This window comes from Lampetra planeri, chromosome 41 (genome assembly GCF_965212315.1).
Source record: "Lampetra planeri chromosome 41, kcLamPlan1.2.h2, whole genome shotgun sequence".
Lineage (NCBI taxonomy): Eukaryota > Metazoa > Chordata > Hyperoartia > Petromyzontiformes > Petromyzontidae > Lampetra > Lampetra planeri.
The window spans coordinates 838,357-853,543 of NC_136147.1; the positions used below are offsets into that span (position 1 = coordinate 838,357).

A 15,187-nucleotide genomic window follows, 5' to 3' on the forward strand; every position below is an offset into this window, starting at 1 on the left:
CGGTTATATTTTTGTACGATTTTCAACAATTTTTTTAGTGAGAAAAATATAGATTTTTAGATATTTAATACTTTAGCAAATGGTGTATTTTTCATTCCCAGCTATTATCTTGAGCATTTGTTTTAATGTGGATTAAGTTATTAAATTACATTATTTGGGCAAATTGAATATATACATGCATGTTAAACGTACTATAACTTGAATAAATGTAAAGATTTTTTTACACCAACAATCATGCCATTTTTGGTGAGAAGATAAAAAATTTTAAATGTTTTTTGTTAAAATCTAAAATCATGTCCAGGCACGTTATACCTGCATTTTGAACAAAAGTGTGTTTATTTACAAAGTCCGCACAGCCAAGGTTTTAGCTTAAAATGACAGGAATTGTTATTTTACATTTTTAAATAAATGGAAATATTTGTTTAAAGTCACAATATACTAATAGTTTCAATGAAAACTGCCAAATTGTGACGCCTTATATTTTTCTGTGACAGATTAGTGCAATTCAAGCAAACTGTATAATGCATGAAGTTTAACTGACCGTGTTATATCCGACATTGCATGTGGACGGCCTTCATACCAAATTGGATTTACAAAAAAATATTTTAAATAACAAGACCTGAATAAATCAGACTAATTTACTTTACCTCACAAATTCAACAGACACAAAACTCAAGAAAATGGAGTTTATTTCAAAGTTTCCCACTATGTATAACACTAGTATTCTACAGAAAGTATAATTTTCCATATCCCTCTTTATTCAATGACACTCCACAATTATAAATGTTCAGTCCACCAACACCACTGCAAGATTGTCTCCACATAGCAAACTGTTTACAACCTTCAGGGATCAACAAAGCATTTGCCATTCTTTGCTTAGTCCATGGCCCCAGACTTATACGGACTTTAATGAGTTGACAAAGGTTTGGTGTTTTTAAAAGGTTTATCGTCACAAATGAGACGTGGATTTAATAACCATTTTAAACGGTGTACATTTTATTGGCCATATAAGGATATATCAGTGGTTTAGTTGAGGCCATCAGTAGTGGATTGGGCCATGGCTGATACTGTTAATGATAAAGATATTATCATGGGACCTTTTGCCAGTATCAACGTATGAAAAATAAAAATAGATTTGACCCTTTCTGGCACTAAACAGGAGGTGTTAAGACGTTCACATACCAAATAGATACTTCTTGCAAGGAATAAAGTCTGCATCAACCACACGTACTTGTGGTGAACATGCAAACAAGCATGCTCACACTATATATATTCTTCAACAGTCCATTTTTGTACTATTCGCCTTTTGGCTTTCTCTGGTCTGACACTGGTGGTGAGACTAGGCCATAAAGAAGCCGGCCTCTGGTGTAGGGTAATCAGTCTCAAAGACAATGCATTTATATTATCACAGCATGTTTGTCTGCACGTTCATCACAATGACGTGTGGTTAATACAAACTTGATTACTTGCAAAAGGTATCTATTTGGTGTTTGAACGTCTTAACAGATAAAGATTGTTCACACAAGTTACACACGGCACCAATCGGCTCTGGCTCCTTCACAGTAATCTTCAGACGCTCGGCTACACCAATCAGTTGGTGGGTCACACTTACACCAAGTTACCAAATGTCTCATTCAAGTCTTCACAGCAGTGCAGTCTAACCATACAAAAGTGTGCATCATCTAAATTTTGTTCCTGCACTTTGTTTAACAAATATATATATGGGGCTCAGAGGACAAAGTTTCTTCAAGCTGGGTCCCAGATTTTTGTGTGTCAACATTAATGACTGATGGCACTCAAAACGTATGGCCCTTGTTAGCGCGTGTAAACAGTGGCCATAGACGCAGAGTAACCCAGGCATGATGGGAGGCTAATTGGTAATTCTGTAACAACTGCTGGCACGATCTTTGTGCACGTGCGAAATAATAATACTTGGCATGACAGGCACCGTTTCATTTCAGTCTTAACAGTTTGAGTCAACTACCCTTTCCTCATGTAAATAATGCATTGTTTAAGTTGTCGCGTTACAAAACATAACCATGTTTGGCAGGACAATGCATCTTTCAAGAAGCATTTTCATCCTTCATAACTGCAATCTTCATATAAATGGAAAAACAATGCAATTCAAATGTGAGATGGCTTTGTGGTAATTTTGTATGCTTTGGCATGTGAATGTAACGGGCGTATTATTTATGAATGTGAATTATCTGGTTTGGATGACCAACACACATTTCACGAGACCGGCTTCGCGCGAAGTCAGGTTTTACTAATTTAGCTCCGAGGCAGCGGTTAGGCACAGCATGTTACACTTGCAGTTTAACATGAAAGCCAGCGAAAATATAAAAATGTATTTATCATTTGCGATGATTATTATTAAGCACATATTAATCCTGGCCAGAGTGGACTGATACATGAATGTGCTTGCCTGTGTTATACCACACTAAACGCAAATGTGCATCAATACCCTTGAAAATGTTATAGATAGACATGGCTCATGCAGCAAGAAAAAGCGCCTGTAAATGAAATACAAACTCATGCCAGCCCCTCAAAGCTTACAAAAGTATTCCGTTATTCATCCTCACATAGTTCTTATCCAGGTATACAAATGACACAAGGCACGCGGGTTTATGTGCAAAAGTCAAGTTGGCTTTGTGTCAGCAGCTCGTGATGGTCTCGGTCGCGGGACACCCTCAGAAACACGTTCCCAGAAACACGTCGGGAAACTTATTCCAGCAGCACGCACCTCGTCACGTGATCGATGATGTGTGCGCTGCCTCTCCTACCAATTGGCCAAACGGAAAGTTTTTCTTAAAGTAGAACCCAGGTCAACTCTGGGAAACACATTTCCGTGTTTCTGGAAACGTGGAGGCACCCAGCATTTGCGAGCAAACGTTTTGTCTGGAATCGTTTCTGGAATCGTATTTCCTCTTTCATGCCGGGCTTTACACTTACTCCCGTGCTGTGATTTGTTTATCTAGAAACCTGATTATTAATTTCTTCACGTAATTCAAATACAGCAAGGGCTCTTTTCTAAAACTTTCCCACGAGAGGTATCTTGACGTGGGTGTGTGTTTGATAACTTAAACATCTACATGACTTGTATACAATGTTATATTTAGCCCATGCATTGGTTAACAAATCACAATATACAATACACCCCATCTACTATCTCCCTGCATGGCAGGTAAAGGGAAACGGATGGCAATTGTGGGTGTGGCTGATCGACGCCGCCATGTGTCATGTGCAAGCTCTGGACCGGATGGGCGTCCTTTTGCGAACATGAAGCCACTTTGACCGCAAATTCCCATTGTTGCACGCAAATGTTTTGACTGCAACAGTGCTCATTTTATCTGATTTTTTTAGAGCACTCTTTGATTATATTATCGTCTGCATGATTGCTGCTGCATCATATTACAAACTTGCCATTGCTTTTGCCATTTTATTTGACCTGCAGCGCAAACACTTCTCATCAGCCAATAAGGAAGCATTAACTCAGAAAATGTATGAGGAAGTGGAGTTGCTTTTCGGGAGACACAGAACACAAAAATACATTTGTGCGTTACTGATAAAGGTCACTTAAATTGCAAATTTCACAACCCAACTGATGAATTGGTCCTGTTTATAAATCGCATGTGATGTTTGGATTAACGTGCACGCTTTTCTTCATTGAAATACTATCAAGAACTACATTTATGCTGCCTGCCATGGACATCCCCTAGGTGGGTGAGGTGCGTGTGCGTACATGCTTATGCATCGGCAAGTTGAGCACCATCTGCTGTGTTTGCTCACTGCGAGGCTTATGCATACTTGTAGAAGCCCTCCCCACTCTTGCGTCCAAACTTGCCTTCTTCCACCAGCTTGTTGAGCATTTTGCTGGGAGCAAAAAGTGGATTCTGAGGCTCCAGCTGGTGCCAGCCTACAACACAGGCACACAGGAGAGCAATTGAGGCAGCTTTAAACCATTTGTGGTCCACTGTCCGGCCTGGCAAAACATTGTGAAAATTCCATTCTGGTGGTCAAATGTGGTGCGTGCCGCGGACACTGCTTATTCAGCTGTTCTAGCCGGTCCACTGTTTGGACTTTTCCAACATTAACGCTGAAGGGTGCATCTGCAGGAGCTAGGCAGGAGGGGTGGCGTGTGTATAGGGGTGTACGTGGAGTCGGTAGTCAAATGCACTTCCATTTGAGAGAAAGTCGCTGTTGAACATAGCAGCTGCTACAAGTTTGCATTTACCAAGAACTGCTGCAGATGTTAGGAAATTAATGATGACCGGGATATTGATTTTGATTAAACCTGAGCAATCTGACTGTGTGCGAGCATAAAGAAGAGCACCACGTCCAAGTAGAGGACTTTAAAACTACAGATGATGTTGAGAAATGTTCTCTTTTAATCATTAAAGGCCTTATTCTTCATGTTATCTGGGTAAGAACACATCTTGCTGCGCTAAAATTGGTTGAGAAAAGCCAAAACAGCAGATGTGAGCAGATTTATATTTTTTGGACTAAAATAGATAGGAAGACCAGAATGGCTGGGCTTTGTTCAGTAAAATGGACCGCACATGGTTATTATTCTTACGACATCACCGGCTCTCGGTTACGGGCAGTATGTTTCATCCAGCGCACATGTATAGTTCTTATGGCTCTACAATTATACATAATCAGCTCTGACAGGAAAAGGATGAGAGCCAAAGTAAAAGAGTACATGATTCATTTAAACACAACATAAGTTCGAGCTCGAACTGATGAACCCCAGTGAGGCCAACATTCAACTACGCCACACTGCACATGGTGTGTGGAGTGCTACAAGTGCTTACATATCCAACGTGTTGTTTCACATCACACACTGGACACTTGCATAACACATGTTGCCACTAAAAGGAAACATCAAAATGTCCCACGTGCTGCACAAATGTAACGAATATCACTGAAGAATTAAAAATGTGAAAATTAAAAAGCCTCATTAAGTCCAGAATGAAGGGCACCAAATTAACAAAACCTTTTTTTGTCTTATTTACAAAATCTTTCTGCAATGGTGCTATCAGTGTCATATCATGAGAATAATCCATTCAGATTTCTCAGACCAGTGCAATCCTTCGTGTTGGACTACAGCCAAAGCAAGTGGACATTACAGAGTTACTACTGAGCAGAGGTGGGACAAAGTCATTGTTATGCAAGTCCAAGTCGAGTCGCAAGTCATCAAATTCATGACTCGAGTCTGACTCGAGTCCAAGTCACATGACTCGAGTCCACATCTCATAGGTGGGACAAAGTCATTGTTATGCAAGTCCAAGTCGAGTTGCAAGTCATCAAATTCATGACTCGAGTCTGACTCGAGTCCAAGTCACATGACTCGAGTCCACATCTCATAGGTGGGACAAAGTCATTGTTATGCAAGTCCAAGTCGAGTCGCAAGTCATCAAATTCATGACTCGAGTCTGACTCGAGTCCAAGTCACATGACTCGAGTCCACACCTCTGCTACTGAGACCACAAACTAGAGAGAGAGTGTCTCAGCAGCTTTGCTACTGAAGTGTGATGTTTGCCACGAGACATTTAAACTCTTGTATAATTGTCAAAAGCTAGAATTTAGCCAAATTACATGCAGAGCCAAATTGAAAGTGATGGTTTACTATTGGGTAGTCATTGGTGACCGGGCTCAGACCATCAGCTCACTACACTGAAGGGCACGGCAGCTGCCTGCATTCAATCCCAGGATCTCAACAGTTGGGAGCTCAGAACTCTGACATCTGAGCCACCCAGCCACCTCAGAAGACCAACTCAGTCTTAAATGTGCTGTTTCTGTACCTCTGGTGCCCACATTGCCAGTCCTACGGTTATGCCAATGTCGTTTTACCATCAATGATGAACTTTCCAGTGTCCAGTCCCACATAGTCCAGAAGCTCGAAGGGGCCCATGGGGTAACCAGCACCCAACTTCATGGCCAAGTCAATGTCTTCCTTGGAGCCGTGGCCTGGGCAGGGGTGAGATTGAGAGAGAAAACACATCACTTGTCAGGTGAGTGGGAGGTTGAGTGATGAGGTTTAGTAAAGAAGTCATGCCCAGTGGTGGCTGGGTGAGATGTTGGGTGAGTGGTATATAATTATTGGTGGAGAGAATGGGTGAGTGGACCTGGTTTCAGTCGGGAACATTACACAGACTGCTCGCCTATGTACAATGCTTGGCCATGACCATCTCTCACTCTTATTTCTCCAATACCTCACTCCTGCTCTTGACACCATAGATGCACCTATCCCCTTTAAGCGCATCCATACTTCTGACGTCTCTCTCTGGCACACATCCCTCCTGGTTCCGCTCCGACCTCTCAAAACTGCTCCTGTATTTCCATGAAAGGCCTAACTCTTACAAAAACCCGTGTGTCGCAGAGGTCACTAATTCACCTCTGCTGCCCACCAAGTTTGGAGCTTCCTGCTTTCAACTTCCTGCCCCTATTCCAAGTCCAGGCTCAGGCCTTCCTTTTCCCCTCTCTCCATGACTCTCTTTCACTTAAAAATATACAATGGTCTCCTTTCCCCAAGATACCCATTTTACACTGTTCTTCCTCAGTGTCTTGAGATGTAGTTGCATTTGGATGTTATAGAACACATTGTATTGCACGTGGGTGAGAGATTATCAGGGATTGGGTGAGAGATTATCAGGGATTGGGTGAGAGGTTAGAAGGGATTGTGTGATCGGTCAGGTAAAAAGTTGTGCAAGAAGTGTTATAAAACATTGGGTGTTTAACCAATGTGCAGCAAAACGATTGCAAGAAAAATAATGCCGCCACCACCACCAATGTTGTTAAGATGACTAAATAACAGCATCTTTTAGTCCAGCATGGGTCACAGATTTATTTGGATGCCCATGGGAGGAAATCGGTGCTCGGTTCTTGGGCACTTGCGATGCAGTCCCCAAGAGGCACTGACCCCTCTCGTGCAGACGGACGGCTTCCATCATGTACGGCACCAAGAGGCGATTCACGATGAACCCCGGCGTGTCCTGCACGCGCAGCCACCGCAGACGACGTGTCAACTTGCTCACCGTCACCACTGCTGCCGCCAGTCAACAGTCAAGAGGGATTTAACTGCTCAACCGATCATTGAGGCATCGGTGCTCATCTCCTATATTATGAATAATATTGGTTGCGAAAGCCTACGTATTAAATTGACAATTGTTTACGTTCAAAAACATAACCACAAACAACCCTTTGATCAATATAGTGTGGAGGCCTGCACCTCGCAGCGAACTGCAAACTTGGAGTGATGTGGGGTGATGTGGGGTGCACAAATTTCATCTCGCAAACTGGAGCATGGTTGGTGGGTCTCCCAGATAGGAGCCGTCACATGTATGACGGCTTCCATCATGTACGGCATGGGTGACCAACGACCAGGGAAAGAGATGTGCATGGGGTCATTTGATTTGAAAAGAGGTTGGGTGTCAGGAAAAACATGACAACCAATATATTTTCCAAAAAACAAACAATGCTTTTTATTTGACCAGGTAAGGCCCACTGAGCTCTGTAGCTCTTTTTCAGAAGCGACCTGACCACAAATGATAGCTCAACCAAGTGGCTTGTTACGTTGACATTTCTAGCAGTCAAATACTCTTAAACCCATGTTTTTAAATGTGGAGGGAAAAATTTGAGGACCCAGAGAAAAATATACGCGACCACAGGGAGAACATGAAAACTCCAAATATACAGGTGTCAGAATTGATCAATGCCTTCCTGCATACCATTGCGAGAAAGTTAACATCTCACCACCGCAGCAAGATGTTAAAAGTCGGCTTTTGGGTCGGCAGGTTAAGTGCATGAAAACATTAAGTTAACTTTGCAGCTATCTGTAGTGAGACAGTACAAATAACAACTATCACAAGTGGATTACGAAGCGTTTCAATGAAGTGAACGTTGGTTATTTTCAAATATATACGTGGCTAATCAATTTTTTCCCAACACATCCCTCAAATTCCATAATCATAAACATTAGCACAATTCATACTCGACGGCACACACATATAAATCGGAGCACGTGCAGTGGGCACAACAATTAATTTTATTCGGCGAATCAGTGCGTCGTAATATGCGTCACCTTCACCACATAGAATATAACTGAGAGTGGCTGATGATCACGATGATTCATTTTGTCAGAGGCTACTCACCTTGCAAGACACCGGTTTTTTCCCCAATGCAATTGTGAAGTCGGTCAGCGCTTCAAATGTTGCCTTGCTTGTCATGGGTGTCTCAACGACCTGAACACATAAGGTTGAAACACTTCACATGTTATTCCATGCAAGCACCACCTCTGAGAAAATCACTCGGAACGCTCCTTATCTCGTGGATATTGGTCGCGAAAGCCTACGTGTTAAATGATATTTATAACATGTCTGTGCCACCCCAGCATATTTCTATAAAATCCGACATTTACATGTTTAGAGACACAACCGGCCTGGTTTCCCAGTAGTAGAGTGAGCAGCTCGCAACCGAAAGGTTGCGAGTACAAATCCTAGTTTGGGGGGATGTACTCAGCCCATCATCCATCTGGGATCGATAATATTGGCACCATTTAGTGGCTATCCTATGGTTAGATTCACCCTTGCCATGGGAATGCTGAATTTGCACCACCAGCTCAGGAGATGCAGGAAAGCACTTGGACTCAAAACACTGTCCAGGAATTGGATTTCTCAAAACTATTTGTTTAAACTCTACATCAGTGTGATGGCAAGGCTGATAGCAGCAAAGCAGTGCTTAGCAAGCTGCACTACGCTATGAAACTGGTGACCCGAGTTTGACTCCCAGCCCCCGGCGAGCATCAGTGGCGAGTGATGTAAGCCATAGCCGGGGGCCCTGGGTCGCCACTTGACCAACCTGCACTGACCAGCGTGGTGAAGTATGTTCAAACAACCCCCATGACCAACACAGAGCAGGGAGGCCTCCATCTAGCAGTAAACTAACTAAATTTGGTAAATGCCTCCTCTGTGGCTGTGACGCGTGGACTCACCTCCACCAGCTTCATCACAGGCACAGGGTTGAAAAAGTGCAGCCCCCCAAAGCGGTCCTGACGTGAGGTGGAGTTTGCGATGTCGGTGATAGGCAGCGACGATGTGTTGCTCGCAAAAATAGTTTTCCTAGGTGGAAAAAAACCAATAAGTAAAAGAACTCAGAATGTATCATTTTGCTAAGTAGTACCATTGGTATTTGTGCCACTCTTATAGCGCAGGGCGATTGCGAAGGTGCTATGTTTCACATAGTTTTCAGAAGTTTCACAGTCGGGGGTGATGTTGATATGGCTTAATCCTAATAGAGTAATTGTGCAGGCCATTTTTCAAATGTGGCAAATGTGGACCATGACACTGGCACACATTAGCCTCCTCTTTTTTGAATGGCGTCGTGGGATCTTTACCGTCCCCTGTGAAGTAGACGGAGCGAGATATTTTACGGTCAATACACCTGCTGAGTGAACCAGGACAGCCGCCAGAATCAAACCGTGAATCTCTACAAGTGACAAACGCGCGACAGCTAGGCCACGTCAGTGCCTTATGCTGTAATATGTTAATGACACGATGTAACGAAAGCGGCACACCCACAACACCGCCGAAGCCACCTGCGTCGCTCCATCCTTCACGTCAGGGCTCGCCCCTGCCCAGGTTACTGCCTGTGCTTACTCTGGAGCGAACTTGTCCAGCTGAGAGAAGAGCGACTGCTTGACGGAGAGGTTCTCCACGATGGCCTCCAGCACCAGGTCGCAGCTGTGCACCACCGCGGTGGCGTCGGTGCTCGTGCTGATGTTGCTCATGGTGTCAGCCACGAACTTGGCTCCCGCCTACAAAGACAAAGATCCCCCGTATAGCCTTAATAAACTTTTTGGGGCATGTGTTGTGAGCAGACACATATTAAAGCAGCATGGCACACGAGGGGGTGGGTGGCCTTTGTCTCCCTATGTGGCGATGTTTACACACCGCAGCAGGCACTCATTTTAGGCTGAGTCAACTTAGGAGATGCCCAGTACCGGTTCATATCATCGTCACTGGTGTTGGTCCTGAGTGGGAATCGAACTCGGGTCGCGAGGTTTGTAATGCAGCACGCGAACCGCTAAACTACCACTCCCCGCATGCATGACGACAGATGATCGACGGTCGGTGATGCAGCAGATATATAATTAATTAACCCTTGTGCTCTGATTAAAATATATATTGCAGCCCTTTGTCAATCTCCTGCTGGACAAAGGCCTCCCCAGACCTTTCAGTCACGGGGGATGTTTAACCATACTTCACCGTGTTGGTCAGTGAGGGTTAGTAAAGGTGGTGGGGGGGCCCAGCACCGGTTCCGATATTACTCGCTACTGATGTTAGCCGTGGCCAGGAATCAAACTCAGGTTGCAGTACTCCAGGCTTAGTGAGCTAACCACTTTGCCAGCTGTCACACACCTGCTTGCCGTACTGCTTATCTGCAGGCACAATGTAAACATTACAGAAAAGCAAACCAATGTGCTCACAATGTAGTACCTCACATGCACTCTCTTGGGATTGAACTGTATCACGGATTCGTATTCACACCGTTTGGTCCTTCTATCCAATGGTAAAGGAGCATTATTAAAATGCACCCGGAGAAGCAGTATAGCAGCCAACAATTACTCTCCCACCGATTCATTTCCATTCTCTCTGATGTTGGGCCTATTCCCTGGTTGAGTGTTGGCTACATCTCTGCTCGAACGAGAAAGCGCATATTTTTATAAGCATAAGTTGAATGCGATGTTACTTCTTTACCCTTTCATTTCCCTTGCCTCTCTGTTTGCAGTGTGTTCATGCAATTCTGTTTGTGTAACCTAACTTAATAATAAGTGGATAGTCCTTTTTTCCCTTTGTCTATATGTCATGTTTATTAAATATATAGTTTTTCAAACACTGTTTGCTCAAAATATTTGATCAAAGAAGTCCTGCTCGGGAAAAAGCAAGTTTCCATTTTACAAACATTTTACATTTCTCCTGCTCCCACTGTAAACACCAGGCAGCTTGGTCTAATTGGCACAATGCCATGTGCGGCAGCTGAACCACATTCCTGTCTGAGTTTAAAACCCCAAGGGGGCAGTTGCCACATCTAGGACTGTACACTTACTAACTTTGCTCTGGCAAGAGGCAATGTGCCTATTTGCCAGCTATTTTTGTGTTCTATTCCATATCTAGGTCATGGAATTATTCCCCGTTTGTCAGAAACTTTTTTTTGCTCAAGGTAAAGAATTATAACGAAGGATGCACAATGCTATCAAAATCAGGTTATTTATTTACACTGCCATTTTCCATAACAATGCTAGTTTCACAGCAATCAAATGTCCTAGTAACCAAACTGGCATGCAATCCATACGGGGGTTATAATTCCATTTGAAGGAAAGGAATGTATCACTAAGAAATCACCTAGAATACATCCGATATTGTTGGATATCAGAAGCTTAACTGAAATGAGCCTGGATAATGCTTGAAATTGAGTCACTTTTTACAAAAAGTTGGCTTGGGCAGGACACGTCATGGCAAGAAGAATTGCAGTTAATGAAGAATACACGCCCAAGAGTATGTCCGCAGCAGAGATGAAGCGATAAAATAATTTCGATAAAATTATTTATTGCGCAGGTGCTAGATGAATTGCTGCTTTGTATGAGAGATGGAAATGGCCTTGGAAGATTTTAATTCATCAGTGGATTAATCATGGCTGATGATGATGATGCATCTCCCTGCGACCTCTAAAGCAGATGACATCCAACGCTGGTGAATTACCTCCGTGTTGTCCCCAAACTTCTTCTTCACCACCCGCTTCAGGCTGGACTCAATGCCCTTGATGGCCTTCTGCAGAATGTCATCAGTCTGGTCCACTATCACCACCTTGTGGCCGGTAGTTGCGGCGATCTGCAGGGTACATGTTGGTCAAGTATGCAACAGTTATTGAGATTTTAAAACAAAAGCGTGACACCCACATACGGTGATAACTCAAGAGACCTTGGCAGCCTCATTTCGAATAGTGACTTGGGACACCAAGATGACAAAGTATGTCCATGTACAGCGCGCTTGTTACTCTACTGCTAGATGAGGATCTCCCCATGTTGTGCTGGCAGCGAAGTTTATTTGACCATACCTCACCTTGCTGGTCATTGCGTATTGCAGAATGTAGAGATGTGTTTTGCAGATATCTCGGCATGCCAAGTACACTGTTTTTGTACAGATTGTTCTAGTTTGGATTGGTCTATGCATATCTGCACTGCAAACACCACGGCTGGCATGCATGCAGGCAGAAAGCCATCCGAGCATTACACTCAATACAAACTCTTGCCATTCTCAATCCACCAATGGATAAAGGCCTCCCTACGCCACGTTCGTCTTTCTCAAATCGTACTTCACCAAGCTGGTCAGGGCATCAGTGCAGCTTGTCGAAGGGGGGTGGTGGTGGGCATGCTGGCAAGGCTGGTTTAGATGTCACTTGTCACTGAAGTCAGCCACAGCCCGATATAGACATCTGGTCGCCTGGGTTCACAGCGCGGGTCACTCAACCACACGTCTTGCCAACAAGTTTGAAAAGACAAATGTTAAAACCTGTCTAACTTGGTGGGTTTTGTATACTTTCATGCCAGCCAGGATGCTGTATTAAGGTCAATTATATATGGCAACGCTGTTTCAAAATGTATTGCAACAGCGTTAACGTGCACCCCAATTGCACAAGTGACAGCATTGGGTCTGGCTCGCGGTTTTGCCAAATATCTTCCAGCAGGACATGGACTGCCATTCAAAGTCAAAAGCAAGACAATGAAAAATCACATCGGGATACATCATCACGACATTAACAATCTCCTAACACCTCGCTTACGGAACGCGCTCGAGTGTGGGATGAGGTTCAGGGAATTCCAAAGCACCTCGATCCCACAGTAGAGTTTAGTTTTAGATTGTTTTGTGTTTGTGCAATGTCCAGCAACTTAATGTTTTTGTTTGTTGGGTTACAAAGGGGACAGGCAAGAGGGTGGTGGAATTGTGAACAGATTTCAGGAGCCCTCAAATAGACCTGGCATGGGTCTCTTGCACATACTTTGGGTTTCTTTTCAGCTGCCACGATCATTATCAAGAGACGGGTAAATCGTAAATAAATCGCAGTGTTGCTACACTAACACGTGCAGTATTGTAGTAATACATGCACTGTGGTATTTACTCTATGCAGCACAAAACACAATACACGGGACACACGATCTGTGTAAATCTACCGTATGCCACACAGTATGTGTGTGTGTGTTTAATGTATTGCAATAATATAATACAGTCTACATGCACTGCCGGGGCAATCCCAGCTGTGTATTTACACGGCAATGTAAACTGCACTGCACAGGTTGTATTACAAACCCTATGCAAGCTAATACTATGTACTGTATGCAGTAGAGTGTACTGTGCCGTGTTCACATGGCAGGCTACATAGACTGTAGCTACAGTCTATGTAGTCTATGTAGACTGTAGCTAAGTAGACTGTAGCTACGTAGACTGTAGCTATATAGACATTAACTACATAGACTGTAGTTACATAGACTATAACTGCATAGACTATAGCTACAGTCTACATAGACTGTAATATATCGATATTAACTACATAGACTGTAGCTACATAGACTGTAGTTACATAGACTGTAGCTACAGTCTACTGTAGCTATATAGACATTAACTACAGACTGTTTAGCTACAGTCTATGTAGACTGTAGCTAAGTCGACTGTAGCTACGTAGACTGTCAGTAGGTACCGAGTTACCTGCGCGATGCCCGCGCCCATCTGCCCGCTGCCGATGACCGAGAGGCTCTCGATTTTTATCTTCTTCACGGCGCCGCCCGAAGACATCGTCCGCACGAGCTGCCTGCCGATGAACGCCATTGCGTTGTCCGGGGCACGGCGACGATGAGATTGAGTTCGGGAAATGTGGGTGGTGTGAACACAAGGTTAGGTGAGGTGAGAGCGTGTGTCCTTGCAAAGCTCCCCGCTCGTGGTGGACTGGCGCGGCCGCTTCAACTTTGCCCGAGTTTCAGCCGCCAGCCCTCCCCCCGTGACGAGAACGACGACTCAAAGTCTCCGCCATCTTGCTACGGGACAACGACTCAAAGTCTCCGCCATCTTGCTACGGGACGACGACGTTTCAAAGTCTCCGCCATCTTGCTACGGGACGACGACGTTTCAAAGTCTCCGCCATCTTGCTACGGGACGACGACTCAAAGTCTCCGCCATCTTGCTACAGGACGGCTCAAAGTCTCCGCCATCTTGCTACGGAACAACGACTCAAAGTCTCCGCCATCTTGCTACGGGACGACGACTCAAAGTATCCTTCATCTTGCTAGGGGACGACTCAAAGTCTCCGCCATCTTGCTACGGGACGACGACTCAAAATCTCCGCCATCTTGCTACGGGACGACGCCCGCGTTGTTGCTGTTGTTTGGTTGCACTTTAAAACACGTTATTAATGTTGCTGGTGCCAATTGTGCTTGGTTACACGAGCACAATTGATAATAACAACAAAAACGCAACACGCTCGTCAACAACTCCTTTGCCTCAGAAAGAAATACGAAAAACTCGACACTCAACTATTTTGCCTCAGAAATAGAAAAAATTTAACACACTCGCCAGCAACTCTTTGCATCCGAAAGAAAAAACAAACAAAAAACTTCACACGCTCGTCAACAACTCTGCCTCAGAAATAAAAGAGGCAACAGTTTCGGGACAACGGATTATATTCAAAGGCACATACAGTATAACAATATAAACATTCGCAACACGTTGTTTGGTTTATGCGCTGTCGCCAATTTTTTTGTTACGTGCGTGTGTATATATATGTTTGTATGTTAACGCCACAGTGTTGACTTTATTTGTGTATATTGACAACGGGGGGGGGGGGGGGACTCTGGACTCTCTCTCTGTGCCGCCAAACTGCGTCGACTTCCCCGCCTAAGATGGCGGCAGGGAACGCGTCGCTGATCCGATGGGCGAGCGGAGAGGGAATCGATTTCTAGCGACGATCAAACGTCGGGAATCGATAACCTCACCTCCAAAGCACACTCCCAACCTCACTTCCAACCTCACTCTACTCTTAGTTCTTTCGGTAAAGTCACGTAGGTAAAAAATGAAATTTAAATTAAAAAAATAATAAAAATCACGACGTTTCGGAGGCAACACAAGTCTCCGTCATCAGG

At 44.1% G+C, this 15,187-nt stretch overlaps 1 protein-coding gene across 1 annotated transcript; it reads right to left on the reverse strand.

Moving 5' to 3' along the window:
• Nucleotides 1-672: 672 nt before the first annotated feature.
• Nucleotides 673-14,045, reverse strand: HADH (hydroxyacyl-CoA dehydrogenase). Its single transcript, XM_078613258.1, has 8 exons — nucleotides 13,761-14,045; nucleotides 11,760-11,888; nucleotides 9,657-9,814; nucleotides 8,993-9,119; nucleotides 8,154-8,243; nucleotides 6,923-6,995; nucleotides 5,854-5,970; nucleotides 673-3,916 (listed from the first exon to the last, which is right to left on the reverse strand). Exons 1-8 carry the CDS (start codon nucleotides 13,878-13,880, stop codon nucleotides 3,798-3,800), a joined length of 933 nt encoding a protein of 310 aa, XP_078469384.1. The 5' UTR covers nucleotides 13,881-14,045; the 3' UTR covers nucleotides 673-3,797.
• Between the last annotated feature and the right edge of the window lie 1,142 nt (nucleotides 14,046-15,187).